The 25,781-nt window shown below is 48.6% G+C and overlaps 1 protein-coding gene across 1 annotated transcript in view; it reads left to right on the plus strand.

Annotated features, from left to right (window-relative positions):
- Window positions 1–25,781, plus strand: part of LOC119167548 (lethal (3) 80Fj) — a 331,845-nt gene that overhangs the window by 278,711 nt on the left and 27,353 nt on the right. The window contains exons 46-50 of the mRNA XM_037419055.2: window positions 2,197–2,460; window positions 10,890–11,093; window positions 11,894–12,034; window positions 12,825–13,018; window positions 15,915–16,126. Coding sequence (XP_037274952.2) covers window positions 2,197–2,460; window positions 10,890–11,093; window positions 11,894–12,034; window positions 12,825–13,018; window positions 15,915–16,126 — 1,015 coding nt within the window. The remainder of the gene's footprint in view (window positions 1–2,196; window positions 2,461–10,889; window positions 11,094–11,893; window positions 12,035–12,824; window positions 13,019–15,914; window positions 16,127–25,781) is intronic.

The following is a 25,781-nucleotide window of genomic DNA, read 5'->3' on the forward strand; positions in this document are numbered from 1 at the left end:
TGCTCCAAAAAGTCCGTGATGCACGTGTTTCGAAGAGCAGAAACGATAAGGGCGGTCTCGAGTTCATTTAGAACGGCAGGCTGCTCGTTCGCCGAGGTGTGGCATAAGCTGCATGAGGCGCTGGCTCCAAAGCTTCATCGTTCTCGCCACTTACTTCATTCACAATGCCCCAATCCGTGCACGGTTCCGCAGTGTCGGCATCATCATTGGCCGTAATTAAATCATCGCAACAGATGTCCCACCCGCTATCCCAGGTCGGAGTCGACCACGCGCTGCCACACATCGCCGCCACAGTGGTCCTGTTCGGAAGCTTCAGGCACGGCATCGGGCACGACGATCGACGAAGTCGGCCTTGCGAAAATAGTTTCGCGCACATGTAGCCTTCACCGCCGTCCACGAAATATTCACCATCTCCACAGCTGAATACCGGGACGCCCCCGAAACGGCAAGTTGGCTGCCAGCTGGTCAACAGCTATGAGCAAGCGCTCCGCAACGCTGCACCTAACACGCGGATTAGACTTTCGACATTTGTTGAGCGGCACGAAAAAGCGTGCTAGTCCTCCCGTTGGCCATCACGACCACACACGCACACTAAGAGCGAGCAAGACGCGCACACGCAACACACATGCCAGAATGCGTGGAACAGCTCTGGGCTTGTTTCCAGTCAGAAAACAAAACGAATTCGAGCGGGCGTCACGGAGCGGTGGAGACGGTGAAGGGGTTGTGATCAAGAGGGGAGAGCAGACTAGATCATGTCAAGATCTAGATCATGACATGATTTAGATCATGATCTAGATCATGTAGAGACTAGATCATGTCAAGATGTGATCAAGAGGGGAGAGCAGAGCAGAGTTGCGATAAAGAGAGGGGAGGATGTGGCGGGAGGGTGACCTTGAAAACCAAAACACACGGGAAGGAGGCAGGTTGGGTAGCTTGCTTAAAAGATCCGCGATACTGGCACGTAGAAAAACTTGGAAAGAGTGCCTGCGCGTGCAGAAGTCAAAGCATGGCCGCCTGGATCGGTGCGCGCGGGTGTTCGAAGAATCGGCGGCCGTGGCCAAAAAATCGTTTTGTTGCACCGACGGGTTTGAGTGGCCTCATGAACTTCGATATTTCGCGATTCGTTCTGCGCAAATTAACAACCGTTCTCGCGCTTCCGCACGTGCGCGGAAGGCATGCTGAGTTGAGTGCGAAGTGAGCGAGAACAAGTCCTTGACATGAAACGATTAACAAATTATCAGAGTCTGTGGGGTAGTGCACGCGCGTGCACTAGACGCAGACTATCGGATACAGTCGGTGGCCGACGATGTTGACAAATGGTCTGGTTACTCCAGGCCAGTGACGCCAACGACAGTACCAGCGATCAAAAACAGGGTACGTGGCTGACTGGTCTTCGAAAGATCGGTGGCAGTATGAAAACACGGGCCTTGTCTGGCGATGCGGGGTGCTCAGAGTAGCGGGGGGGCAAAGGACAGAAGGGTGCGTAACAAAAGCCGTCGGGGAGAGCAGCAACTAGAGGGGCTCGGAGGCAGAATCGGCGTTTAACAATAAGAATGTATGGGCACCTCATCGATGCTTGATCGGTGGTCGAAATCGGTTTCCCGGGAAGTCGGCAGACCGCTGACTCTGTTCGCTGTAACCGATCAGTGGCGCTCGAAGACGTTCGTTGTAAGTGCGATTTTGTGCCATTGAACCAATGTATATTTTGACGGTCACGTGGATATTGTTTGTTTTAAGCGACAGTTCGTTTTAAGTGGGGCCGTTATATGTTGGCGCGACTGTAGTATTACACATTAACCAGACATCACTCAAGAGCTTTTATTAGGATCTTTGTCATGAAACACCAAAAAATGCTTTCACTGTCAGGTGAACTGCAATGTAACCAGTCTCACATGCCTTTGCTCAACTTCGTACACCTTCATGAGGGACTCCCAATCCGCTGACATGGGTATCAAATGAAAGAAGTTCTCGAGTGCTTTGTGATGGCGCGTGTGTCGCCAACATCAGGTCACGTGAGAAAGTTACATGACTTCGTTTAACCTGTACCAGTCAGAGGGTGATCGGCATGGATATCAAACGAAAGGAGATCGTGAGTGCTTTGCGATGGCATGTGTCGTGAGCATCAGGTCAGTATTATGCTCAGTGTCCCTCGAAGGGCACAAGGCGGCCGCTGTTTGATCGGCACCCACCTTGCAGGAGCTGGAGCACTGCCAAGCTGTGGTGCTGTCCGTGGTCGACGAGGCTGGAGTGCAAACTGTGGTTGAGCAACTGCTTGCGGGGGCTCGGCAGCCCGGTCAACGGCGAGCAGCCGTGGCCCTGCTGTGTGCCTTCTGCGCCCACACCAGGGCACCCCTGACACCACACGTGCCCCAACTGCTGAGGGAGCTGCTGCGGCTGTTCACCGACACCGATCGCCACGTGCTGCAGCTCGCCGGAGAGGCCCTGGCAGCTGTCACAAAGGTATGGTGCAAGTTCTGTCCATTCTTGCACTTTTGTCAACATAGAAGTTTCGTTTACTTTTTCAATACCGCAAAATAATTTATCAGCACTTGCTACTGTATATAGACAACTGCATGCCTTTTAATGGCCCTAAAACGCTTTAGCTGCTGAAATATCAGATGCATAACCATAAAAACTTGAGACAGAACAGAAAAGGACACACTTTGGTGTTGTCCGAAGGTCTTTCATAATGGCTTTGTGTTTTCCATGTATTTCAGTGAGCATGTCCCAACTAGTGCAACATTTAGTACAGCTACACATGAATCTCGGTGCTCATAGGCTGAGAGACGGCGAAGGTGCACTTGTATACTGAAAGAATGCAAGATGTCCCGTGGTTGTGCCCTCTTGCCATTCTTGCTAATCATCCCTGCAATGAAGTCTTACACAACTTACGTCACATGGAATGTGATTTCGTTTTTGGGCAATCACTCTTGGGTAGAATTGTGCGAATACGAAAAGTTCGGGCACGAAGCTAATTGGATTATTGTGAATCAAATTGAATATTTCTAGAATATTTTTCTTATAGTTCGAAGCGAAATTGTGGGAAAAGTTGGGGAGGATTCCCAAGCGTATTCTTATAAGATCTAGTAACGTGAAAAGGTATTTTTTTACTAGGTTAATGAAGTACTGGCAGGGTGGTATTTCGTAGTTATTTTATCAAGAATGTGGCAGTGCAGAGGCCAAACTGCAACGGTACATGACTTGAGGCAACATGACTTGGGGAAACATGACTTGGGGCTGACAACATTTCGCACATGAACAGCAAAGATGCTACAGTAAAAGATCGTTAACCCGGACCTCACGAGACCGGTTAAAAGGTCCGAGTTAACCGAATTCGGGATTATTGAATGAACCATCAAAACAAAAGGGAAATGTACTCGGCACAGACAAACCTTTTGTTGTGTTCCAAGCACCCCTGTGTCACGAGCGAGCCTCCGAACCCGCGAAGGACCAGATGCTGAAACTGCTTCCAGATGTTGACTCCTCCCCTTCCCCCGCTCGGCGAAAACGAGCCACCGTCGTTTCCCCCGGCAGTTCGGCCGCCGCCTCCATCCGAATAGGAATAAACTTGTTTTTAACTGTTCGAGGCTGTCTGAGCTTTTCGGACTACCGCGACCAACGCGTACGTCTATGGGCGGACGACAACACCGGACATAACAGTGGCGACGAGGAAGTGGATTTGGACCGACGCTACGCAACGATATTGACAAGCTACAAGCTATGGCTACGCACGGGCTCCCAAATCGGCTACCCGAATTCAACGGCTCATCATGGTCATCGTGGTTTGGACGCCTACAATTTTACTTCGAGGCTAACAACATCACTGATGCAGCAATGAAGAGGGCCAACCTGCTAACGCTGTGTGGGGAGCAGACATACGACACAGTCTGTGCCCTGATTCAGCCACGCACTCCAGCAGCCGTTGACTACGACGACATCGTAGCAGCGCTACAAGAGCACTATGACCCAAGGCCATCGGAGGTCTACTGTCGAGCCCGCTTCCAACGGCGAGACCAACTGGAAGGCGAAAAAGTGGCCGAATACGTAGCGGCTCTCAAAAAGCTCGCTGCTGACTGCAATTTCGGGACGTTGACCGCGACAACTGCAGCTACTGCGCAGGAGGAAGGATCGACTGCCACACCTGCTAACACCACTATGCTCCCCTTGGACGTTTGTTGCGTGGCCGTTTTGTGTGCGGACTGCGTGACGCAGGCCTACAACAACGCCTGTTCGCGGAGACGGGTCTCACCTTCTCCAAAGCCTACGACATCGCCCAACGAGCGGAGAGCGCCGGTCACCAGCAGAGGGCTATTCGACGGAATGTCGAGCCGGTGCATCACACCAGTCAGCAGTCAGGTCATTCCACGTCTAAGGCGAAATCAAGCAGAAAGACACAGCGCTGTTGGCGATGCGACGGCATGCACGATCCCCAGGTATGTCGATACAAGACAGCGACCTGCAATTTTTGCCAAAAACTGGGACACATTGAAAAGGCATGCATCTCGAAGCGCAAACAGCTCAGACCAAAGACTTCAGTGCAACGGAACAACAATGTCGACGCACAGGAGGGCCAGACGCAAGATACAAGCTGAACAGCACTAACGTCATCGACACTATATGACTTAAACGCCGTTGTGAACCTCGGAACGAGACCGAAGATTACAACTGAAATTATGGTACACCAGCGCCCTATCAGGTTTGAGGTGGATTCCGGAGCAGCATGTACGCTCATCAGCGAAGACACTTTTCGCGCTACTTGGCGTGAGAACGCGGCAGCTCTCCAGCAAGACGACACGCAGCTGAGAACGTGGTCCGGACATTCCCTTCCACTGCTGGGCTGTGCCAGCGTAGACGTGTACTACAACGGGCAGACCCATCAGCTCCCTTTGCTAGTCGTCCATGGTTCTGGATCAAGCCTTTTAGGACGAAATTGGTTCACCCCCCTTGGAGTGGTCATTGGCGGATTTCACCACACACCCAGTTATCCGTCAGTGGAGCAGCTTCAAGATAAGTACAAAGCGGTTTTCTCCGAAGAAATACCAGGGAACAACGGACCTCCAGTCACACTGGAGCTGCGGGAGGATGCGACGCCGAAATTTTTGAAAGCTAGGTCGGTGCCTTTCACCCTACGAACGTCAGTCGAGAATGAGCTTGACCGACTGCAGGAACAAGGGATCATCGAACCGACGCAACATTCGGAATGGGCTACACCACTCGTTGTCGTCCGAAAGAAGAACGGTATCCTACGCCTCTGCGGAGACTACCGGAGCACTGTCAACCTGGCGACAAAAGCATCTTCCTACCCACTGCCGACACCGGAAGAGGTTTTTAGCACGCTTCGTGGTGGAAAAATCTTCAGCACCTTGGACTTGACACAAGCCTACCAGCAGCTGAAGGTGAGCGAATCAACGTCTGAACTGCTCACGATAAACACTATTAAGGGTCTTTACAAAGTTAAAAGGCTACCATTCGGAATATCTGCAGCGCCAGCAATCTTCCAGAAATTTATGGAGTCTACACTTAGTGGGATCCCAGGTGTTTGCGTCTACTTGGACGATGTTATTGTCGGTGGCGCCTCCAATGAAGAGCACACAGAACGCTTGGAGCTCATTTTGGAAAGGCTAGCAACTGCTAATTTGCGCATCAGTAAAGAAAAATGTGTTTTTGCGGTGCCTGAAGTGAAGTTTCTTGAACATCAAATTGACGCGCAGGGTATCCATCCCACTGAAGACAAAGTGCGTGCAATCACCGAAGCACGAGCGCCTACTAACAAGCAAGAACTGCAGTCGTTTTTGGGGCTATTGACGTTCTACGACCGGTTCTTAGAACATCGAGCTACAGTGGCCAACCATCTATATCAGCTCCTGCAGAAAGAAGTCCCATGGACTTGGTCGCCACACCACCAAGAGTCATTTGTTGCCCTTAAGCAACTACTTCGCAAGTCTACTGTTTTGCGACACTACGACGAAAGGAGACCCCTACTGCTAGCCTGTGACATCACCATACGAAGTGGGAGCAGTCCTCTCCCAAGTTGACGACCAGGGACGGGAAGCCCCGATCGCTTTTGCTTTGCGCACCCTATCGCAGGCAGAGAGGAATTGTTCCCAGCTAGATAAAGAGGGGCTTGCCATCAACTACGCAGCAGATCACTTTCGGCAGTACATTACCGGCAGGAAAGTGACTTTCATAACAGATCACCGGCCCTTATTGGGTATTATGGGTCCCCAGAAGCCAATGCCACAGACATTGTCGCCGCGAATGACACGATGGTGCATCAAGATTTCGGCGTACGATTACGAACTCGTACATCGCACTGGGAAGAAACACCAGAACGCCGACGCACTAAGCCGCCTGCCGCTAGACACCACAATAGATGAACCACCCCCGCCGGGTGATATACTCATGTTCGAGGCGCTGCCGAACCCTCCGCTAACAGCTGACACGGTAGCAGCATCAAGGCAGGAGTGCACTGTCTTGAAGGAAGTCCACGCAGCTATACAAGAAGGCAACGTGCAGAAGCTAAAGGGTGAACACTTCAACGCTTACCGCAAGCGAGCTGCGGAGTTGAGCACTCATCGCGGTTGCGTCACCTTGGGATCAAGAGTTGTAATTCCAGCGGCACTTCGCGAACAGGCCATGTCGCTTGTCCACGCAGGTCATTGAGGCATTGTTGCCATGATAAAGTGCGCCAGAAGTTATATGTGGTGGCCTGGTATCGACCATGATATAGAATTAACAGTTCACGATTGCCAGCCTTGCCAATGCAACCACAGAAGCCCGCCAAGAGCCTATATTCCTGAATGGGAAAGACCAGACACGCCTTGGCACACCCTGCACATTGATTTTGCTGTACCTATCGAAGGGTGTTCGTTCCTGGTGGTTGTAGACGCATACACCAAGTGGCTGGAGGTAAAACAAATGGCTACAACGACATCGGCAGCAGTTATCGACACTCTGCGGTCGTTGTTTGCAACGTTTGGGCTACCGCGCAAGGTGGTCTCGGACAACGGCACTCCGTTTGTGTCCACGGAGATTCTCAAGTTTTACAGCGACAACAGCGTCTCGTCTGTTACATCAGCTCCTTACCACCCGGCTACGAACGGACAAGCCGAGCGCTACGTGGCTGAGCTAAAGCGCGCCCTTACTAAAGACCAGAGTGGGACAATGCAACGCCGCATCGCGCGCTTTCTCTTCAGACAGCACAACACTGTTCAAAGCACTACTGATCAAACGCCAGCGAAATTGATGTTCGGACGAGAAATGAGAACCCAGCTGACAGCAATTGTCCCGGAGCCCTCAGCGAAAGCACCGTCGGAGGAAGAAAAGCTCCCGCATAGCAGGAGAATTGAAAGTGGACAGCGCATATACGCCCGCCAGTTCCACAGAAAGCTCGGCTGGGTTGAAGCGACGGCACTCAAACGCATAGGTTTGCGGTCATGGCTCGTCGACATTGGTGGAAAGGCTACACGCCGCCACCTTAATCAGCTACGCCGTTCAGGTAATTTGCCAAGGGAACCTCCCATTCAAGCAGCCACCTCGACGGAAGCTTCGTTCCACTTAGCCTGGCATCTCGCACCAGATGAATCGGCGCCGCCGCCCGCCGGCCCTGAACACAAGAGAAACGACACCCAGCGAGCGGAGGCTTCTCTTCCTAGTGCGTCCAGAGCGTCCACGGGCCCACGGCAGCCCCCAGATCGCTTCCAAGCGACAATCTAAGGAGGGAGGAGATGTTGTGTTTCAAGCACCCCTGTGTCACGAGCGAGCCTCCAAACCCGCGAAGGACCGGATGCTGAAACTGCTTCCAGATGTTGACTCCTCCCCTTCCCCCGCTCGGCGAAAACGAGCCACCGTCGTTTCCCCTGGCAGTTCGGCCGCCGCCTCCATCCGAATAGGAATAAACTTGTTATTAACCGTTCGAGGCTGTCTGAGCTTTTTGGACTACCGCGACCAACGCGTACGTCTATGGGCCAACAACAACACCGGACATAACACCTTTATATCCCGAAAAACTGCGTCAGCTTAGTTTGCCTCGACATCAGAATTAGTGCTAGAACGATTTTTTTCAACCCCATGCGGTGGTGATGGTGCTCATGCTCGTTGTCGTGAGAACTGATGCAGAATTCCGTGAATACAACAAGGGCTTCGGCGGCCTCCTGCACGGTGCGGTGTCAGGTTGGCTCATTTTGAATGTCATCATCAGAACAGTGATTGTGATCCTCTTCAAGCACTTCCGAGGGAGGTTTAGAATAACTTTCGCAGGTGTTGCAGGCATTGCTTTAGTTGCGGGCGCCATATGAGCTTTAGACTAGTGTTTGCTCCCCCTAGGAAAAAAGTCTAGGGACTTTCGCCTTGACCGCAAACCCAAATCACGAAAGCTACAAACAGCACTTCGCGGGCCTTGCGGGCTCCGACCGCCACGTGCTATTTCGGGTTTTCTGCGGGTGGGCTGCAAATACGAACGGCGACTCGCGTTACGACGCATGCACAGTGGCAGTGACCGCTTTGCAAGGGCTCGTGGTGCGCAATTCGTCAGTCAGCAAACCAGCAATGGCCGGACCATCATGAACTCGCTCAAACACAGCCTGAGAACGTAAGGACGGTTTCTATGTCAAAGCGCCAACTCGCCCAACAGTCAACTCTTTTGATGTACCAGAGCTGCACACGCATTGCTCGAAGTCACAACGCAAAGATTGATTGATATGTGGGGTTTAACGTTCTAAAACCACCATATGATTATGAAAGACGCCGTAGTGGAGGGCTCCGGAAATTTTCACCACCTGGGGTTCTTTAACATGCATCCAAATCTGAGCACACGGGCCTACAACATTTCCGCCTCCTTCGGAAATGCAGCCCCCGCCGCCGCCATACGAACCCGTGACCTGCGGGTCAGCAGCCGAGTACCTTAGCCACTAGACCACTGCGGCGGGGCACAACGCAAAGAAATCTGCAGCGTAGGCGTTACGGGCAACTGGGGTAGCGGCAGCTGCGCAAACTATCTCGTTGTCCGCGCATGCGGCGCATTTCGCAGACATGCACCAGCAGCCCAAGCGCTTCCGCCGGGTAGTGGCTAGCGCCACCTGGCCACTTCCCTCCTCATTCACTATCATCATGATCGTATTCTACTGCTGCTGTTCGTTCGGTTTTGGTTTCTTCAAAACTTCGGTTCCTCCGTCGATTATGGCAGCGGAGCCGGGACTCTATGCTTTCAGTAACGAAGCCCCGATAGCCCTCTCTGGAATCGTCCGAGTTAACTGGTGCGCATCTGTGGTTAACGAGCATTTGACGCCATTGAAATATACTCAGTTTTGCCGGAACCGCGCCACGTGTCTGAATTAAGTGAATTTCTGAGTTAACAAGATCCGGATAAACAAGCTTTTATTATATTTTCCCAGCCTCTCCTCCTCTTTGAACTTCTAGGGAAACCTAACTGTTGTGACGGACAAGGTTGTGCTCTTTTCAAGTTAAGTGTACCTAGTCTACCTCGTAGACATCAAGAAACGTTACTGTTTGAAATTTTGGATGCTAAAAATTTTTGTTTGATTTTTCGGACTACCTGCCCAAAATTCAGGTCAAAAACAGCATTAGTTAGGCCCCACTTTTGCCACATCTGTCATCTCCATGTTGGAACCAGCGTTTTCGAGAGTCAATACATTTGCGACTGTAGCAGGTCCTGAATGACAGCAATATGGGAGTGTGATGAGGTGAAGCATTTGAATATTTGAGGGGCCACTTTCAAACAGGCGATGGTATTTGTTTTTAGGAGGTTTGACCATAGCGCAGCTTATAAGGTGGCTTTGCTGTAGTAGGAGTGTAGTGAGGTGAAGCATAAGAAACATCTGAAGAGATTACTTTTAATGGGATGTTGTGTACATTTGCTTTTGGGAAGTTTGAATAGTAAGGATGCCTGTGCAAATTGAATCAAATAGCAAACTGTATTGAAAAAATATTTGAAGTTTTCAATATTCGCACATCCCTACTTTTGGGTGTAGTTTCACTTTTAAGAGACTTGACCCATCTGAGCTTTCTACTCTCAAAGTGTGTGACTGACAACACTCTTAGGCCCATTTAAATGTAGCACCAGGAATGGTGTGGTTAAAGAGCATCGTCTTAACTTCTGAAAAATGTTACAGTATACTTACATATTATTGTTAAAAAATACTGACAGAAGAATACTCCTGTTCATATTGTGTTGCATGAGCTTGTTTCCAAATTGCTGTTGCTAGAATAATGGTATTGCTTCCTTTTCGCTTATCCCATGTTTCACTCAAGCTTTTTTTTTTAAGATTTGTTTTGATTGGCTGTAAATTTACCTTTTGCCTTACGATTCACATTGCACTACATTTTAGTAGTGTTGATGCTCCTTCTTACGGCAACTCGCTCGCTGGATTTCGTGCTGATTGGTTGTGCCCCTGTGATCTCCGACGACAGCGCAGCTCTGGCCAGCTGGCCCGCCCTACGCCACTTCCTGATGCCAACAAGAGCTCTCGCCGAGTGGTGCCCCTTCCTCGGACTCCTCTGACCGTGTCCATCTTTCCTATCTTCTCCCTACTTCCGTATGTGGCTGTCCCTGCGCCTCACTCTCTCCTTCCGCTCTCTCTATCTCTTTACCTTTTATTCCTATTCTTTTAATCTCTGCTTTACCCCCACTCCTCGTGAGCTACTGTTGAGGTGTCCTCCCCCTGAGAGACAGTTACGGGGCTCACTTTTCTCTTCTTTTCATTTAAGATTCACTCCCCCCTCCCTCTTATGTTCATGAGTGCGTTAAACTTAAAATTGCACATCACAGCTGATGAAAAATAAATACCAGGTAGCATGGGATGGCGCCAAGTACCTTTAATTGCCTGGACCCATGCTAATTCTTTTTCTCTCTGACATGGGCAACATTGCAGACCCTGGACACAAACCAGCAAATCGAGTATGTGACGGATGTGCGGCAAGCGATTCGTTTTGCGGCCAGCGACCTCAAGGGTCAGGAGTACCTGCCAGGCTTCTGCCAGGAGAAAGGCATCTCGCCCATACTGCCCATCTTTCGCGAGGCCATTCTCATCGGGGTGCCTGAGCTCAAGGAACAAGCAGCGCAGGGTCTTGGCGAGGTAACAGCACTGGGATGTCTTCGGCTCTTGCTTTGTCTATTTCTGTTGCACCTTCGGATAGCCAATGGGTAGATTTGCAGCACCACTGTTTTTGCATCGTCTGTGTAGGTACCTATTAAATTAGATTAGCAAGGGCTTTTATAAAAACCCTTGTATGAAGTACATTGGGGCTTTAAAATTAGGCTGCGATCTCCTTAGGAAGGTCCTATAGAAGAGTACCTAGAGTGGCTGCATATTTGCATCAGGGTAAAGCGCGAACAATAGGACATAAATATGTTGGTGTTTTTCTTTCCTACTCGCCAAATAGCTATGGTTTTGCTAAGCTTAAAGTCCTGTTTTTTTTTCGCAGCCATGGCAGCTGCATTTTGATCGGGTCAGAATACAAAACTGCTTCTATATGGAGATTATTTATGGGATGCTAAAGAACTCAACCTGTTGAAAACCAGACTTAAACTACTCAGCGCAAAAATGGACACAGTGACACAGAAAAGACAAGGAATGCATTGCTATGTCTACTTTTGCATGGAGCAGTTTTATGTATAAAATGCCAACTAGTCCAATTCCACATGTTAATCTGGTGAGAAGCAGCTCAAAGAAAACTAAACCAGTCCGCTTCACAATGTTTCATGATTGAATGGAATTTGGGACTACAAAAAAAGGGACTATTTTACTTCCTTTGTACTCCAACAACTCAAGACTCCGGCAAGAGTCGTTACAAGTAATTTTTGAAGATATGAGCCTGGAGACTTCGACAGGACTATTTGCACTGTTTGACAGGTGTTGCGTTGTCTCTTTTTCAGGTGATCCGGCTAACGGATGCCGCCTCCTTGCGGCAGTCGGTGATCAGCATCACGGGGCCACTCATTCGTATCCTGGGCGACCGGTTCAGCTTCAGCGTCAAGGTGGCCGTCCTCGAGACGCTAGCCCTGCTACTTGCAAAGGTCTGTCACTTGGCATCCTGAAAAGCTTGTGACATGTAGTCTTTGCGATGCCTTACTCTTAAAAGGCTGTGGAACTGTGTAGAATTCAAAACATTTTAGAGTAGTTGGCACCATTGATTTAAGAATGAGTTGTATGCAGACAACTCATTGTATTTTTTTTGGGTAAGTACAGTGCATAATATTTGCGGTAAATGCCAGCTACGACTATAACGAAATATTGGTTATAACGAGCAAATAGCGGCGGCCCTCCGATTTCGTTATAACGAGGTTTAACTGTACTATAACATGCACCTTTTTATCTTTTTTCGTATCGATCAGACCCCAATGTAGTTCATGCATTATGACTAGATATAAAACTGAAACTGTTGGTAAGTTCATATTGTTGGTGGCTTCATGTGCAGTGTACAAGAGGTTGACAGGGTGCATTTCATAGTCGGTTCACTTAGTTTAAGAGAGTTTCGTTTACTGAGAATATGCTGTATTACAACACACAACATAGTCATTCCACTGACAGGTTGCTGAGGGAAAGAGGGAATATCTGTGTGCATTAACGTGGCTTGAAGGCTGTTGAGTTATCACACTGAATTTGTTTTGAATTTCTGTTTGGCCATGGTACAGAACTTGAATCAATTTAAACTTTAAAAGTGTTTCTTGCTGTGAAGCCGCAAACAAAGTTTTCTGTTGCCAATAGTCCATTCTAACAATGTTAGAACCATTTTTGACCAATTCATTGCATCTTTGCAATGGCCACATTGCGCTTTACAGGAAAACTTGCTTGTTGACAATGCAGGTAGGGGTGCAGCTAAAGCCGTTCTTGCCTCAGCTACAGACCACATTCTTGAAGGCGCTGAACGATGGTAACCGGCAGGTGAGGCTAAAAGCCTCGGTAGCACTTAGCCATCTCATCGTCATTCACACCCGCTGCGACCCGGTCTTCCAGGAACTGCACAACTCGGTCAAGAACCAGGATGATCCCTCTGTCAGGTCAGCACCACAATGCTGCTGGAATGTCTGTTGGTATATAAAGCCCTGTCACAAAATAATGTCAGCCAGACAGTACTGAAACCTTCATTTTTGTCCAATGCGGCGGTACTTCCATTACTGTGTTTGGCTGCTCACCCAAAAGTCACTGTTTTGATCCTGGCTGCAGCAGTTGCATTTCAGTGGAGGAGATATGCTAGAAGAGGCCTTGTACAGTGTAATGTCAAGAGTGCAATAAAAAGCACCAGATGGTTAAAATTGCCCAATTCCTCTACTGTGGCATCACTCATAATCGTATCAGAGATTCAGGGCATAAAACACCAGATATTTTTGTTAATATGTACCGTATAATGCGGAATATAGGTCGAGGCGGAATATAGGTCGACCCCCTTACTTTGACCAGCAAAAAAAAAAACAAAGAAACTACAGAATAGTTCACGGATTCACTTTAATCAGTCCTCCGAGCTGTCGGAGCTCTCGTTCGACGACGACTGCTTATCACTAGCCGCCTAAAAGCAGTTCTACCACTTAGAAGCGTTGCTGATGCAGCACTTCTTAAAATGCGCGCACCACCATCACTTCAGGCAGAGACCTCCATGCCTCAGAGACCCAACCAGAAACTATCGCAAGAGGTGGCCTGCGCATCCGGCCTGTCGGGGTCCGCGGGTTGTCGTCAGCCATCCATTCGGTGTACAGCGCACGCACACGGTCCTTGAAAGGTTTATTAAGGACAACATCCAGCGGTTGGAGTGCTGACGTCATCCCTCCCGGAATGACAACAATATCCGTCTTTCCATCGCGAAGGCTCTCCTTCACCGATGCCGTCAAGTGCCGGCGAAACGCATCCAACACGAGCGTGTTCTAGTGCTGCAGGAGTGCTCGGGGCCGCCGGTTCCACACTGTGCGGATCCATTCGCGCATTAGGGCCTCGTTAACTCTTTCCATTTGTCCTCGCACATCTCCAGCAGCTTCTGGCATATCGACGTGCGCCATCAAAGGGCAAATCCATTGCGTCGCATGAAGCGACGGACCCAATAAATGGATCCCTTGAAGTCTTTCTTTGACAGACCGGCTTCACGGGCGAGCTCGACGGCTTTTGATCAAATGAGCTCCGCATTCACTGGCAGGGATTTGGCATGGTACTCGCGGACGAAATCCGCCACCTTGTCCTCGAGTTCCGGGTGCACATCTCGACGACCGCGAAACGACGTCTTCCTCACGTTACACACCGACAGTTTGGATTTTCGGTTGCGCCAGTACCTAACGCTTTTCTCGGACACTACAAACTGCCGCTGTGCCGCCATGTTGCCATTCGCTTCCGCGAATTCAATAACTTTTCTTTTAAAAGCGGCGGTGAACTGGCGCCGCATCCCCGTATTCATGGCTAGTCGCAAAGTAACGTCGACACTCGCTATGAACACTAAATGAACAAGAAAAGAGAAATGGCATCGGCAGAGAACGCGTCCGCCCACGGGGGAAGGCGATGTCGATGCTGATGCCCAAAAAGCATGTGAAACTCCTTGTTGCCAGACGATCACTTGGTTTATGCCAAGGGCCGGTGTATAGGTTGAAGGGCGATTTTTTATTGAGGTTTCGTGGAAAAAATCTCGACCTATATTCCACACTATACGGTATATTGAGGTTTCTTGTGGCCTTTACATTCACATAGAAATTATGAGGCTTGATTTTCAATCTTCCTGCATGTGTGGCTTGGCCATAAATGTGTTTTGTGAGGCCAGTTATTAAACTGCCAGAACAAGAAAAGAATACGATGGACAAATTGAACAAAACCGTAAAAAAAAAAAAGCCGGAAACATCACACCATATCCACGAAATGAATGATATGTGGGCAAAGCTCGAGAGGGGGAAATCATCGGTAAACCGTGACTGTGCCATGAAAAGTTAGCCCATTAAATCGTTAGAATGACATAATACTGTGCATATATTATACAAATTGACTTTTATTTTTTTCTTATTCATTGTTTTCATTTCTTCATTGTCATGGTGGCTGGATTGCTAGATCCCTTCAATATTACGATTTTATGGTCCGTGAAAGGAAGCAAGAAAGGTTCGTGTACTGGCTGCTGTGGGCAGTTTGCAAACATCAAGTCTTTGCATGTCCCAAAAAGCGCAGGGAGAACTTTTCTAGAAGTCTCGAAAACTTGGAATACCCTCATAGTGACGCAAGGCAGAACTTCATTCTGAAAAGGTGTATTTCTCAATACTTAGGTTGCCACACACCTGTATATAGCCTTGACCACCTGGTATTATTTGTTTCTGCCACTGTTCCTGTATGTTGGCAGTTGTGAGGGGTTAAAAAAATTAGTGCGTTGCCCTCACTTAGCACCGTAAGGGCCAGCGTACAGCAAAGCTAGGCAAAGTTAGGTGAAATAGGGCTTGGTTTAGCACGGAAAGAAGCTCCCCTCTGCATGACCACCTGCATGTTGCCAACTCTCCTCTACTACACTATGCCATACCCTTCTGTCTCGTTTCTCTTTCTACTCACCATCGCATCATTTCTCATCACCAACACTTCCATATCCCAACACTCGATCTACTATCGTGTTTACTCTACTGAAGCGCAACCACAAATGTAACGCAAAGGGTGACTTTTCACTTTGTCCACGAAGAAGAAATAAATAAATTCGATCGTAATGTGAGGGTCGACACTAGTAGCAAAAGTTCGAACAAAAGTTTGCGTTACATTTGACTAAATACGGTATACTGTGCACAGCAATGTGCAATGCTTTACCCTGTCTATTCCTTCTCACCTTTATTCTCTGGGCTGCAAACGATGCTGCACATGTTTCGATTCGGCCTAGATGGCTGCACTGCAAAAATGCAAATCTTGAGGGCATTAGTTTCAAGCGGTGATACATTGCCCCTGTGGTCTGTGCAGAGAGACGATGCTGTACGCACTACACCGAGTGGTGGCGGCAGCGGGCCACAAGATGTCGGACCTGATGCGGCGGAGTGTGACGGCCAGCGTGAGCAGCTACCTGAGCAGTTCCGAGGACGGCTGTCGCACGGCCGCTGCTGGCTGCCTGGGCTCCCTCTGCCGGTGGCTACCACAAGACGAGCTGGCCGTCTTCGCCCGAGACCACCTACTCAGTGAGTTGACCTGCAATTCGTTGTACAGTAGACTCTCAGTAAACGGAACCTGAAGGGATAAAAAAAATATGTTCCATTTAAGGGGGGAGGTGGCATTGAAAAAAAAACTTTTTTTATTTGTTGACCTACAGCAATGAAATTTGGCATACATACTCATAAGTGTCTCGAATAGGGAAATATGCAGTTTCATCATGATAGCTTCAGTAGTTCTCAAGTTACATAGTGCTGCACGATCCAATTACATGGTCTGCTCGTTGAAAGCTTAGTGCTGCAACAAAACATGCCAGGAAGCTGCGAATGATGTTGATCTTTACTAAAAAGAAAGCTACACGGTATAGCACTCTCAGAATTTTTTAATAAGTTCTCTTTTTTTTTTTAGAGATCATCATGGCTGCCGACACACATTGTCAGGAACAGTGGCATGGACAAATAATCGTCTAGAAAAATAACAGGGCCATAAAACTGAAATTGAAGATTGCTGTACCCACAAGCAGTGTTCAGGGATTCAGGAAAAAAAAAAACAGAATCAAAATCGGTCCAGTCATTCCCGTGCTACTCTTTCCACGAGCAATACATAATGTCCAAACACACTTGTGAGAAAAAGCCTGTCAAAGTTTTCGACATGCTTTTTTCAGTGAACTTTTTTGTTCACTAAGAATGACCTCATAGTGTGTCCATAAAAATTTTGAAGCGATACCACAAACACTTTACGAGAAACAAATTATTTTTCATTAAACCATGTGGAGGGGCTGAGCATAATGTCAAAAGAACAGTATTGAGAAAGCTGCGAGTTAATTTCCTCCTCCTCGACTAGCTTCAACACTAGCTAAGGAGGGAAGATGTTTGAGGTTCGGAATGGGTCCCCTCAATGACTCGAGTGCACGGTGGCAGCGCGAAGGAAGAGCCGTAGTCCAGTGAAGAGACGCTTTATTGCGGCCTCAGGCTACTGCCCGAGTCCAAGCCCGAACCTCCGCTCTCTTTTCAAATTCAAACATCCTCTTTTCAACCCTCGGTTGAACAAAGAGTCTTCACAAACACCAATCACATGTTGGGACTCGCATCATCACAACCAATCGCAGAAAAACCTCCATAACAGGTACTACATTGGTTAAAACCACGTTACCAAATAAAACACGCAAAGGGATAGGTTCTGCGCGTGTGACACTCTCTCCCATGCCAGGCCATGCTGCCTCCGTCGGCAGCCGTTCTCATGCTCGAGCCCCGTCAGTTCTCTCAGTTGCTTCCTAGAAGCCTCCTTAGAGCGGTGGGCACACTGTTGGGCTCCGTGCGCTTACCAGGTGTGCATGCGACAGTGAGGCGCCCCGACATCCTAACAACAGCGGGGGAGATTATGGTCGTTTCACTGCCGCCACTATGTCTCGGTCAGCCAAGTGGTCGCGTCACCGCGTCATTCTCACTGACACGCGTGCCTGCCAACAATGGCTTAAACTCAGACGGTGGCGCCTGACCTACCTCTTGCTAGACGCTTTTCCGAGCAAGCCTTCTCCTTCTAGTCCCGAACGGCGATTACTTTGACCGTGAGAACGAAGGAGGCTCCTTTCTTTCCCATGCTCGGGGTCTTCCGCGTTCGTCTTCGCGGAACCGATCGGCTTCGCTAGTTGACGGGTCGGGAACTGGCTACGCGCTCTACATCAGCTGCATTGATTGCGCTACACCCAACATGCTCGTAATTGGTGCCTTATACTAACTCTCCCCCCTCAGGAGTGTTACTGGATACTCGATTTCCAGTAACGCGATACAAGAACAAACAAAAAATCGCTCAAAATAAACTTACTCTCGGTGCACGCACATGCGTGAACCGATTATCACTTTTATCTCAACAGGAGAACTTTCGCGTCCTTGTGCAAAATAGACACCGCAACATATATACATAATGCCCTCAAATAGTCCTCCGACAGAAAGCACTCTCGTAATGCACAACACTGAATAATGCATTTAGGATGAAGTCCACAGCACCAGTCAGTTCGCATTAGCTTGGCACAGGGCACACGCACGTGGATAGTCTGGCGGCATATTGTCTTTTAAATTTACAACACCACACGGCCATTGTCCCAAAACGGCAGACCCACTCCATGCGCCCTCCAGGCCCCGTATGACACACTCAAAGAGAGCCACCGACCCAGCGCTATAGGTATACTTCAGTCTGAATGGATCGCACCAAGACAAAAATTTATATTGAACTTCACAAGTAATACCCTATTTTATCTACAAAATTATTCCTACAGAACACATAAACTACGCCTAAAAGCAGTTCTACCACTTAGATGCAAGCTCGCGTCTCAAAACAACACAACAAACAAAACATTTTCACATCACACCGGATCTATTAGTCTGTTCAACTCGCTTAAACATCACGCTTAACACTTAAGCATGCGATGCAAACTACTGTACAGTCAATCAATTCACAGAGACTACTTGAGTTGCAATACAACAACAACAACAACAAAAAACTCAACCATGAGACAGACTAAACGCCACCTTACTACAAAGAGTTACAATCACGCAACCCAGTGATCATCCGAGACGCGAAAGAGCACAAGCAGCCTCGTTCGGAGCGCCCTAATTACTAACCATTTTTGTTTCCCATCCTCCTCTCGTTCAACTGTGGACGCCTGCTGTTTTGACTGGTTGAGCCTCTCACTGAAGATCGTGACTGATCATGCGCATTCCCCTATCGTTTGGGAGAGGCAACCTCTAATTGTCGTTTCCGATGTGTTCGTAGCCAAACAAAAAGCTTCGTTGGGGTTGGTTGCCGTCAACTCAGAGACGAACGCGAAGGCCTCTAACTCAATCAACCGCTACCTGTGTCTCTACATTGCACGGCAGCGTGTTCAACACTCTTGAACCGCCGTAACTGAAAAATAGCCGACTCTATATTAAAGGCCTTTCACCATGTCACCACTCTTCGGTAACACGCCATACCTAAACACTAAAAAACGAAAACGCAAAACTAGTTACTACAATAACTTCTGTCTACGGCAATCACATAAAAAAAAAAAACTGTTTCAAAACTAAAAAAAAACAACCCAGAACAAAAATAACTTCAAAAACTCTGGTAGTTAAATCCTTCCAAGAACTTATGGCTCCACTTCACACTTGAGTCGCGCACGCGATGGTCTTACTCTGAGTGCTTTTCCTCTTGAACAGGCAACACGCAAGACGTAGAACCCTTTCGTTCGACCGCTCAACCCCAACGCTAACCGCTTTTTAACGCACTTTCTCGCTTTCTTTTCTGGGAAGTTACCACTGCAAGAGCCTCCGTGCGCTGACACTTTTTCTGGGCGCGACTCTGGCCCTACTGACTGCTGTGACTGCTTCCGGTCTAACTGCTTCCGATCAATTACCTTGACGTGCGAACCCTTTTTCACCTGATGCCGCACATCGGCAAGTGACTCATCGTGTTCCTTTCGCCCGTCGCGATAATTTTCACAAAATGGACCGAGCCGCTCGCTGTCCCTGTTTCGTTCCGCAGGAGAATTGCAACTGTTCAACTGCGCCTGCTCTACAAGTGAAGCAGACTTTATCGTTTGCGGCTTCCTTGCTCGGTCGTCCTGTTTCTCCTTTGTGCACTGCACGGCGTTAGCGCTAAGGCTAAAATTTCGAGGCACATGATCTGGCTCCCTCCTCGGTGAATACTGCTCCTGTCTAATCTCCCACTTTACACAGTTCACCCTCGTATCACGCTCCTTTAGACAATTCAGTCGCTTTTGCCGTAGGTGACGGAGACATTCGTAATCTTTCGGTGTAAGCAAAACGGATACACTCGAAGCCAACTGATCGGTAACCGCGCATCGCAATTTCACCGGCTCAGCAGCACTTCCTGGTGAGACTGGGAGTCTGAGAGTTACCCACACAAGGCGCGCGGTCACACCTTGCCCAAAAGCGTCGGTTAGATCTATTGTGCCGCTACTGTGACCCAAAATACCAGCGGACACCTCATTCTCACGTACCACTGTCACATCCGCACCTGAGTCAACGCGTGCGAAAGTGGGCTTGTTTCCCACGAAAATCTCGATCTGCGGATCCCGCATCAGCGAGTTTTTCACGACCGCAGACTGCCGCGACGGTGTGGCTCGGCTCTCAAATGATCGCTTCTTCTGGGAAGCCACGCATAAAACTTCAGCTCTATTAGCAGGAGTACCACGGGAAAACTCGCAATCCTTTTGAAAGTGACCCTGTTTTCTGCAGCCAAAACACTATCCCGATTTGGGGCTGAAATTTTCTCTAGCAAAGGGTTTCGATTGCAGCTCATAATTAAAATTTCCTGATTCTGTTCCACGGTAACTGCCCTGTCTGCTGTCGAGGCTTTCTTCAAAATTGGCGGTCAACTCCGCAATATCCTTGGCCTTCAACCAGCCATTCACTTCTTGCTGAAGCACCAGTGAGCGGAGCTCATTTGGCATTAACTGCTTTAGCCTATCAGCGATTAGCAACTCCCGAAGATCTTCGAACGACTCCACCTCTCTACTTCTCAAGTAGTAGGTGAACATAGTCTCCTGACGCGCCGTCACTTGGCTCCAAGACTCACCTGCTTCTCTTTTGATTTCCACAAACATGCGACGGTACTCGCTCGGAGTCATACGCAGCTCCTTTAAAACTCTAGATTTTAAATCCGAGTATGGCAAAACCCCAGCTTCTGCCTGATTGGTGACGAACGTGCGCATCTTGTCACTTAAAAATGGCAGTATAATCGTACCCTGTATTCCCTCGGGTATGCTCAACGCTGTAAAGAGAGCGTCCACATGTTTGAACCAAGTGGGAATCATAGGCTCATTAGTGGGCATAGGTGCTAAGACTGCCTTCAGCTCTTTCGCGTACCGTGCGATACTAGCATGCCGGTTCCGGTTTTCCGACTCCTCTGACAATGCACCCGATGACTTCACTTTCTCAAGCTCAAGCTTGAGCTTTAACACTTCTATCTCGAGCTGCAACTCGTGGGTGCGATCCGATTCATTCACACTGTCACCTTCCATGACATCTCGCTCTGAATCCGCCATCTCCCAGAGTGTGTCTGAACGCAAGTGCATTCAGTTAAAAAAAAAAAAATTGGGAGCCCCGAGAGAGCACAAAGCAGGTCTCACCTTGCAGTGATGCATCGCCCGATGCACTTGACAGTTGGTACTGCGTCCGTCTTGTCGCCAACGCTAGCTGCGACAACCAATTCTAATGCAGCAGGTCTCCGCCTGATCACTTCTGTCGCTGACTCAATCTGTCACATCGACTGCCCTGCTGCTCTGCTCCTGAAGCAGCACCCTGCAAAGCCTCTCCGGTAAGTTCGTCGCTCAACGACGACCTTTGGCTCTGCTCTCGTTCACTGACGCGCAGCCGAACTCCAGGCTCTAATGTTGACTGGCAGGCTCGTACCCAAAGCCAATGCTGCTTCTCGCAGCGCGACAGCAGGTCCCGAAGCGGTGAGCGTCTTCTCAGCTTCCCGGACTTCAGCACCTTCCTCGCAGCGAGCTTTTCAGTCCTGTCGACTGCGCCAGTTAATTTCCTCCTCCTCGACTAGCTTCAACACTAGCTAAGGACGGAAGATGTTTGAGGTTCCGAATGGGTCCCCTCGATGACTCGAGTGCACGGTGGCAGCGCGAAGGAAGAGCCGTAGTCCGGTGAAGAGACGCTTTATTGCGGCCTCAGGCTACTGCCCGAGTCCAAGCCCGAACCTCCGCTCTCTTTTCAAATTCAAACATCCTCTTTTCAATCCTCGGTTGAACAAGAGTCTTCACAAACACCAATCACATGTTGGGACTCTCATCATCACAACCAATCGCAGAAAAACCTTCATAACAGGTACTACATTGGTTAAAACCACGTTACCAAATAAAACACGCAAAGGGATAGGTTCTGCGCGTGTGACACTCTCTTCCATGCCAGGCCGTGCTGCCTCCGTCGGCAGCCGTTCTCATGCTCGAGCCCCGTCAGTTCTCTCAGTTGCTTCCTAGAAGCCTCCTTAGAGCGGTGGGCACACTGTTGGGCTCCATGCGCTTACCAGGTGTGCATGCGACAGTGAGGCGCCCCGACATCCTAACAACAGCGGGGGAGATTATGGTCGTTTCACTGCCGCCACTATGTCTCGGTCAGCCAAGTGGTCGCGTCACCGCGTCATTCTCACTGACACACGTGCCTGCCAACAATGGCTTAAACCATGGTCCTTCAATATTTTTCTGGTCATGAAACTCCCGCGTCACTCAATGGGAGAGCTTCATATACCGCCCGCACTTTCCGCGCCGCGGCGCTGGCGTAGCTAGACGGGGGACGAGGAAGCCGGCCCGGCCGGCTGCTCTGTTGGCCGCCATTAGCGGACTGTTGGCGCGGAGTTGTGGTGGTCGTGCTGATCGCCCCCCTTTTTAGCTTTTCGCGGTCGCATCGTGTTGACAGCGATGCCCAACACCTGCTGCGTGCCGGGCTGTCATTCTGGATACAAGGGCACCGTCGAAAAAGTTTCCCTGTTCTGTTTACCAGCCAACGCAGAACAACGCGTCAGGTGGAAACGTGCGATCCCGCGACAGGAGACTGCCGGATTTTCGTTCGAATCAAAGTACGCTCGCGTGTGTGAAAAACATTTCGACGCCAGTGACATTGTACGTGCGGACGTGTGCACTGTGAACGGAGACATCGTTTCGCTGCCCCGAGAACGACCGAGACTGGTGGAAGACGCCGTACCAAGGATTTTTGAAGGTTTGCCTTCCTACCTCTCGAAACCAAAGCAGCGTTCGCGTGCAACGAAGGGCCCACCTCTAAAAAGGCCGCGAGAGCTTTCTCCGGATTGTGATGCGACAGTCGCGAATGCAGACGTCTCCAGTGCAGCCGACAAAGAAATCGAAGGTAAGTCTGGCACAAAGTTTGCAAGTATCCTACCCGCTCACCACGCTAACAAAATTCGCTCACTACGCTAACCAAATTGGTTCCTTCCCTTATAAATATTGCCCTTTCTCACTCTTTGCAGATGTTGTGAGAACTGAGAATCGCAATGGCTACGCTGATGCAGAGTGTCAAACAGAGGTCACCGTTTGTTCAGCGTCGGAGCTACAGAGAGTGAAGGCCCAACTTCGCAGCGTGAAGCAACAGCTTCAGTCATGTCAGCGGAAACTCACAAAAGCGGAGGCGCACGCGAATAGAAAGAATGGAGTGTATGCAGATATTCACAAGCTTTCAGACCGCGAGAAGCTCATTATAGACCAGTGCATCATGAAAGCAAATATGAAGTCTGCGAAAGCAGCACGGTAAGATCCGGTTTGTAAAGTTTGTGTGTGTGTGCAATTTTATGTGAAGTGCGATGTTCGGTGCGCATTCGTTTGCTTTCTGGATATTGACAGAAACTACTAAGTGAAGCCGTGGGACAAAACGCAATATTTTGTTTTACTTTGATGGTGCTGTTTGCTTGAGCTGTAGCAGAATCGTGACCACAAAAATTGCATTTTATTTATTGCAGGTATAAAAAGGAATGGCTTTACGATTGTTTACTGCTGAAAATCAAATCCACAGCAGTTTATACATTTCTTCACGAGAATAATTTTCTGCCTCTACCACACCCTCGCACACTCTACTCCTATCTGAAAAATCTGAAGGCCGGCTTCGGATTTGATGAAAATTTATTTGACATCCTCAAAGACAAAGTGGAAAAGATTCCAAAGAGAGAACGGCGAGGTTTTTATCTTTTTTTTTCTTTTGCATTTGATTTTTCTGGACTCTAGGTAAAGAGCTGAAATATTTTTTTTTCTTTAGGTGTCCTCATGTTTGATGAGATGAGCGTGAGAAAGAGCCTTCACGTCAGGGAATCGGATATGGCACTGCTTGGAAAGGTGGACTTAGCAGAGCACACGAAGCCGACTGACCAAGTGAAAGATGGGGACCACGTGTTGGTGTTCCTTTTCCGACCATTCCTTGGTGGCTGGTCGCAGACTGTCGGAGCGTTTTGCACGTCCGGGGCTGCACCAGGATCCACTGTTGCCAAACTGATCCTGCAGTGCATTGTACTCCTATCGAATGCCGGCGTCATTGTGGAGGCAGTCACTTGCGATAACTCAACTTCGAACCGATCAGCACTGAACTCCTTGGGTAAATATTTGCAGTCATTATTTATTTTCAAGGTATTTAGTAAGTGATTTTAATAATAGAAATGCCTTTCTTTTAGGTGTCAGTGGTGATGTCACAAGAGTATCAACATCGTTTGAGCATCCATGTGACTCCTCCAAAGTCATTCAGGCTATAATTGACCCGCCGCACATCTTCAAGTGCATCAGGAATAACCTTTTGAAGGCCGGAAAGTTCCTGGTGCGTAAAACAGTTTAAGATAAGTCATCACAGTGCTCTGGCTAACTTTGTCTCACAGCCTTTTTATAAATGTAACAGTTGCCTGGTGACAAAGAAGTACAGCATTCCCACTTTGAAGCTCTGCTGGACTACGAGGAGCAGCAAGCTGGACTTCGGGCTGTGCCAAAGCTTACGAAAGCTCACATCAGCCCCAACGCTTTCCAAAAACTGAGTGTGAGACTTGCTGTCCAGGTAAGACATAACAGCTGCTCTAGCATGAGTCATTAATCAGTATGTGTAACAAAAAGTGGTGTTGCTTCATCAGAATACAACACTCTGCCATATAACTTCTCTAAAACATTTCAGCTCTTCAGTGAAAGCACTGCTTCAGCAATGGACTTCTATCGCAGTAGAGAAGAATGTGTGAAACTTCGTGGCTCCAAAGCAACTTCGGATTTTGCGAGGCGAATGAATAGTCTATTCGACTGCTTCAATTCTAAAAGGCCACAAGATGTGCAGTACAATGAAGCGGAACACATTTCTGTAAGCCCTAATATTTCAAACCTACTGTCACATCCTTTGAAGTTCCACTTAAATCAGATTGTTTTTCAGACGCTGAAGGAGAACATCGAATGGCTTGACAGGTGGCACACTTACAACCAGAGTTTACCAAAGCAAAAGCAACTCTTCTTTCTCAGCAAGCCAACATGCAATGCTTTGAGAATGACTTTGCACAGCACAGTGACGCTTGTTGAAAAGCTGCTGAATTGTGGCTTTCGCTATGTTTTAGTTGGCAACTTTGGACAAGACCACCTCGAGGTACATTTAAACGTTTTTGCTCGTTGAAGACGTTTTCTTCACACTTTTATATTTTTCAGAGATTTTTTGGCATCGCAAGACATGTCGCTGGAGCAGGGGGACAGCCAACTGTTCAGCAATTTTTGTTCATTTACCGGTTGCTCTCGGTGAACAACTTGATCCGTCCTCCACAGAGAGCCTCGGTTGAAGGGGATGGTCCGCGTCTCCTCTTGAAAATGCAGGATCTCTTTCAACATAAAGAGCCTACTGTTAATCAGGTAAACATTTGAATAGCACCCACCAATGCTGCTTGTAGGGTGTTTGTGCATCGTAAACGTGCTGAATGTCGTCTAGCTTTTTGATGCTAATGACATGCACGTCTGGTCGTATGATATAGAACAGACTTTTATTCTGCTTAAGTAAAGTGTGGGATTGGGCTAGTTGGTAATCCATATAAAACTTCTAGGCGCGTAAAACTTCAGACAACTAACATAAGAGACGAGGACGAGCGCAGACTTTCAACTGATTTATTACTACTACGACACACATATATATATTAGAAAGAAGATAAGATCACTTGCTT

The sequence above is a fragment of the Rhipicephalus microplus genome, chromosome 3, assembly GCF_043290135.1.
Source record: "Rhipicephalus microplus isolate Deutch F79 chromosome 3, USDA_Rmic, whole genome shotgun sequence".
NCBI classification, from domain to species: Eukaryota; Metazoa; Arthropoda; class Arachnida; order Ixodida; family Ixodidae; genus Rhipicephalus; species Rhipicephalus microplus.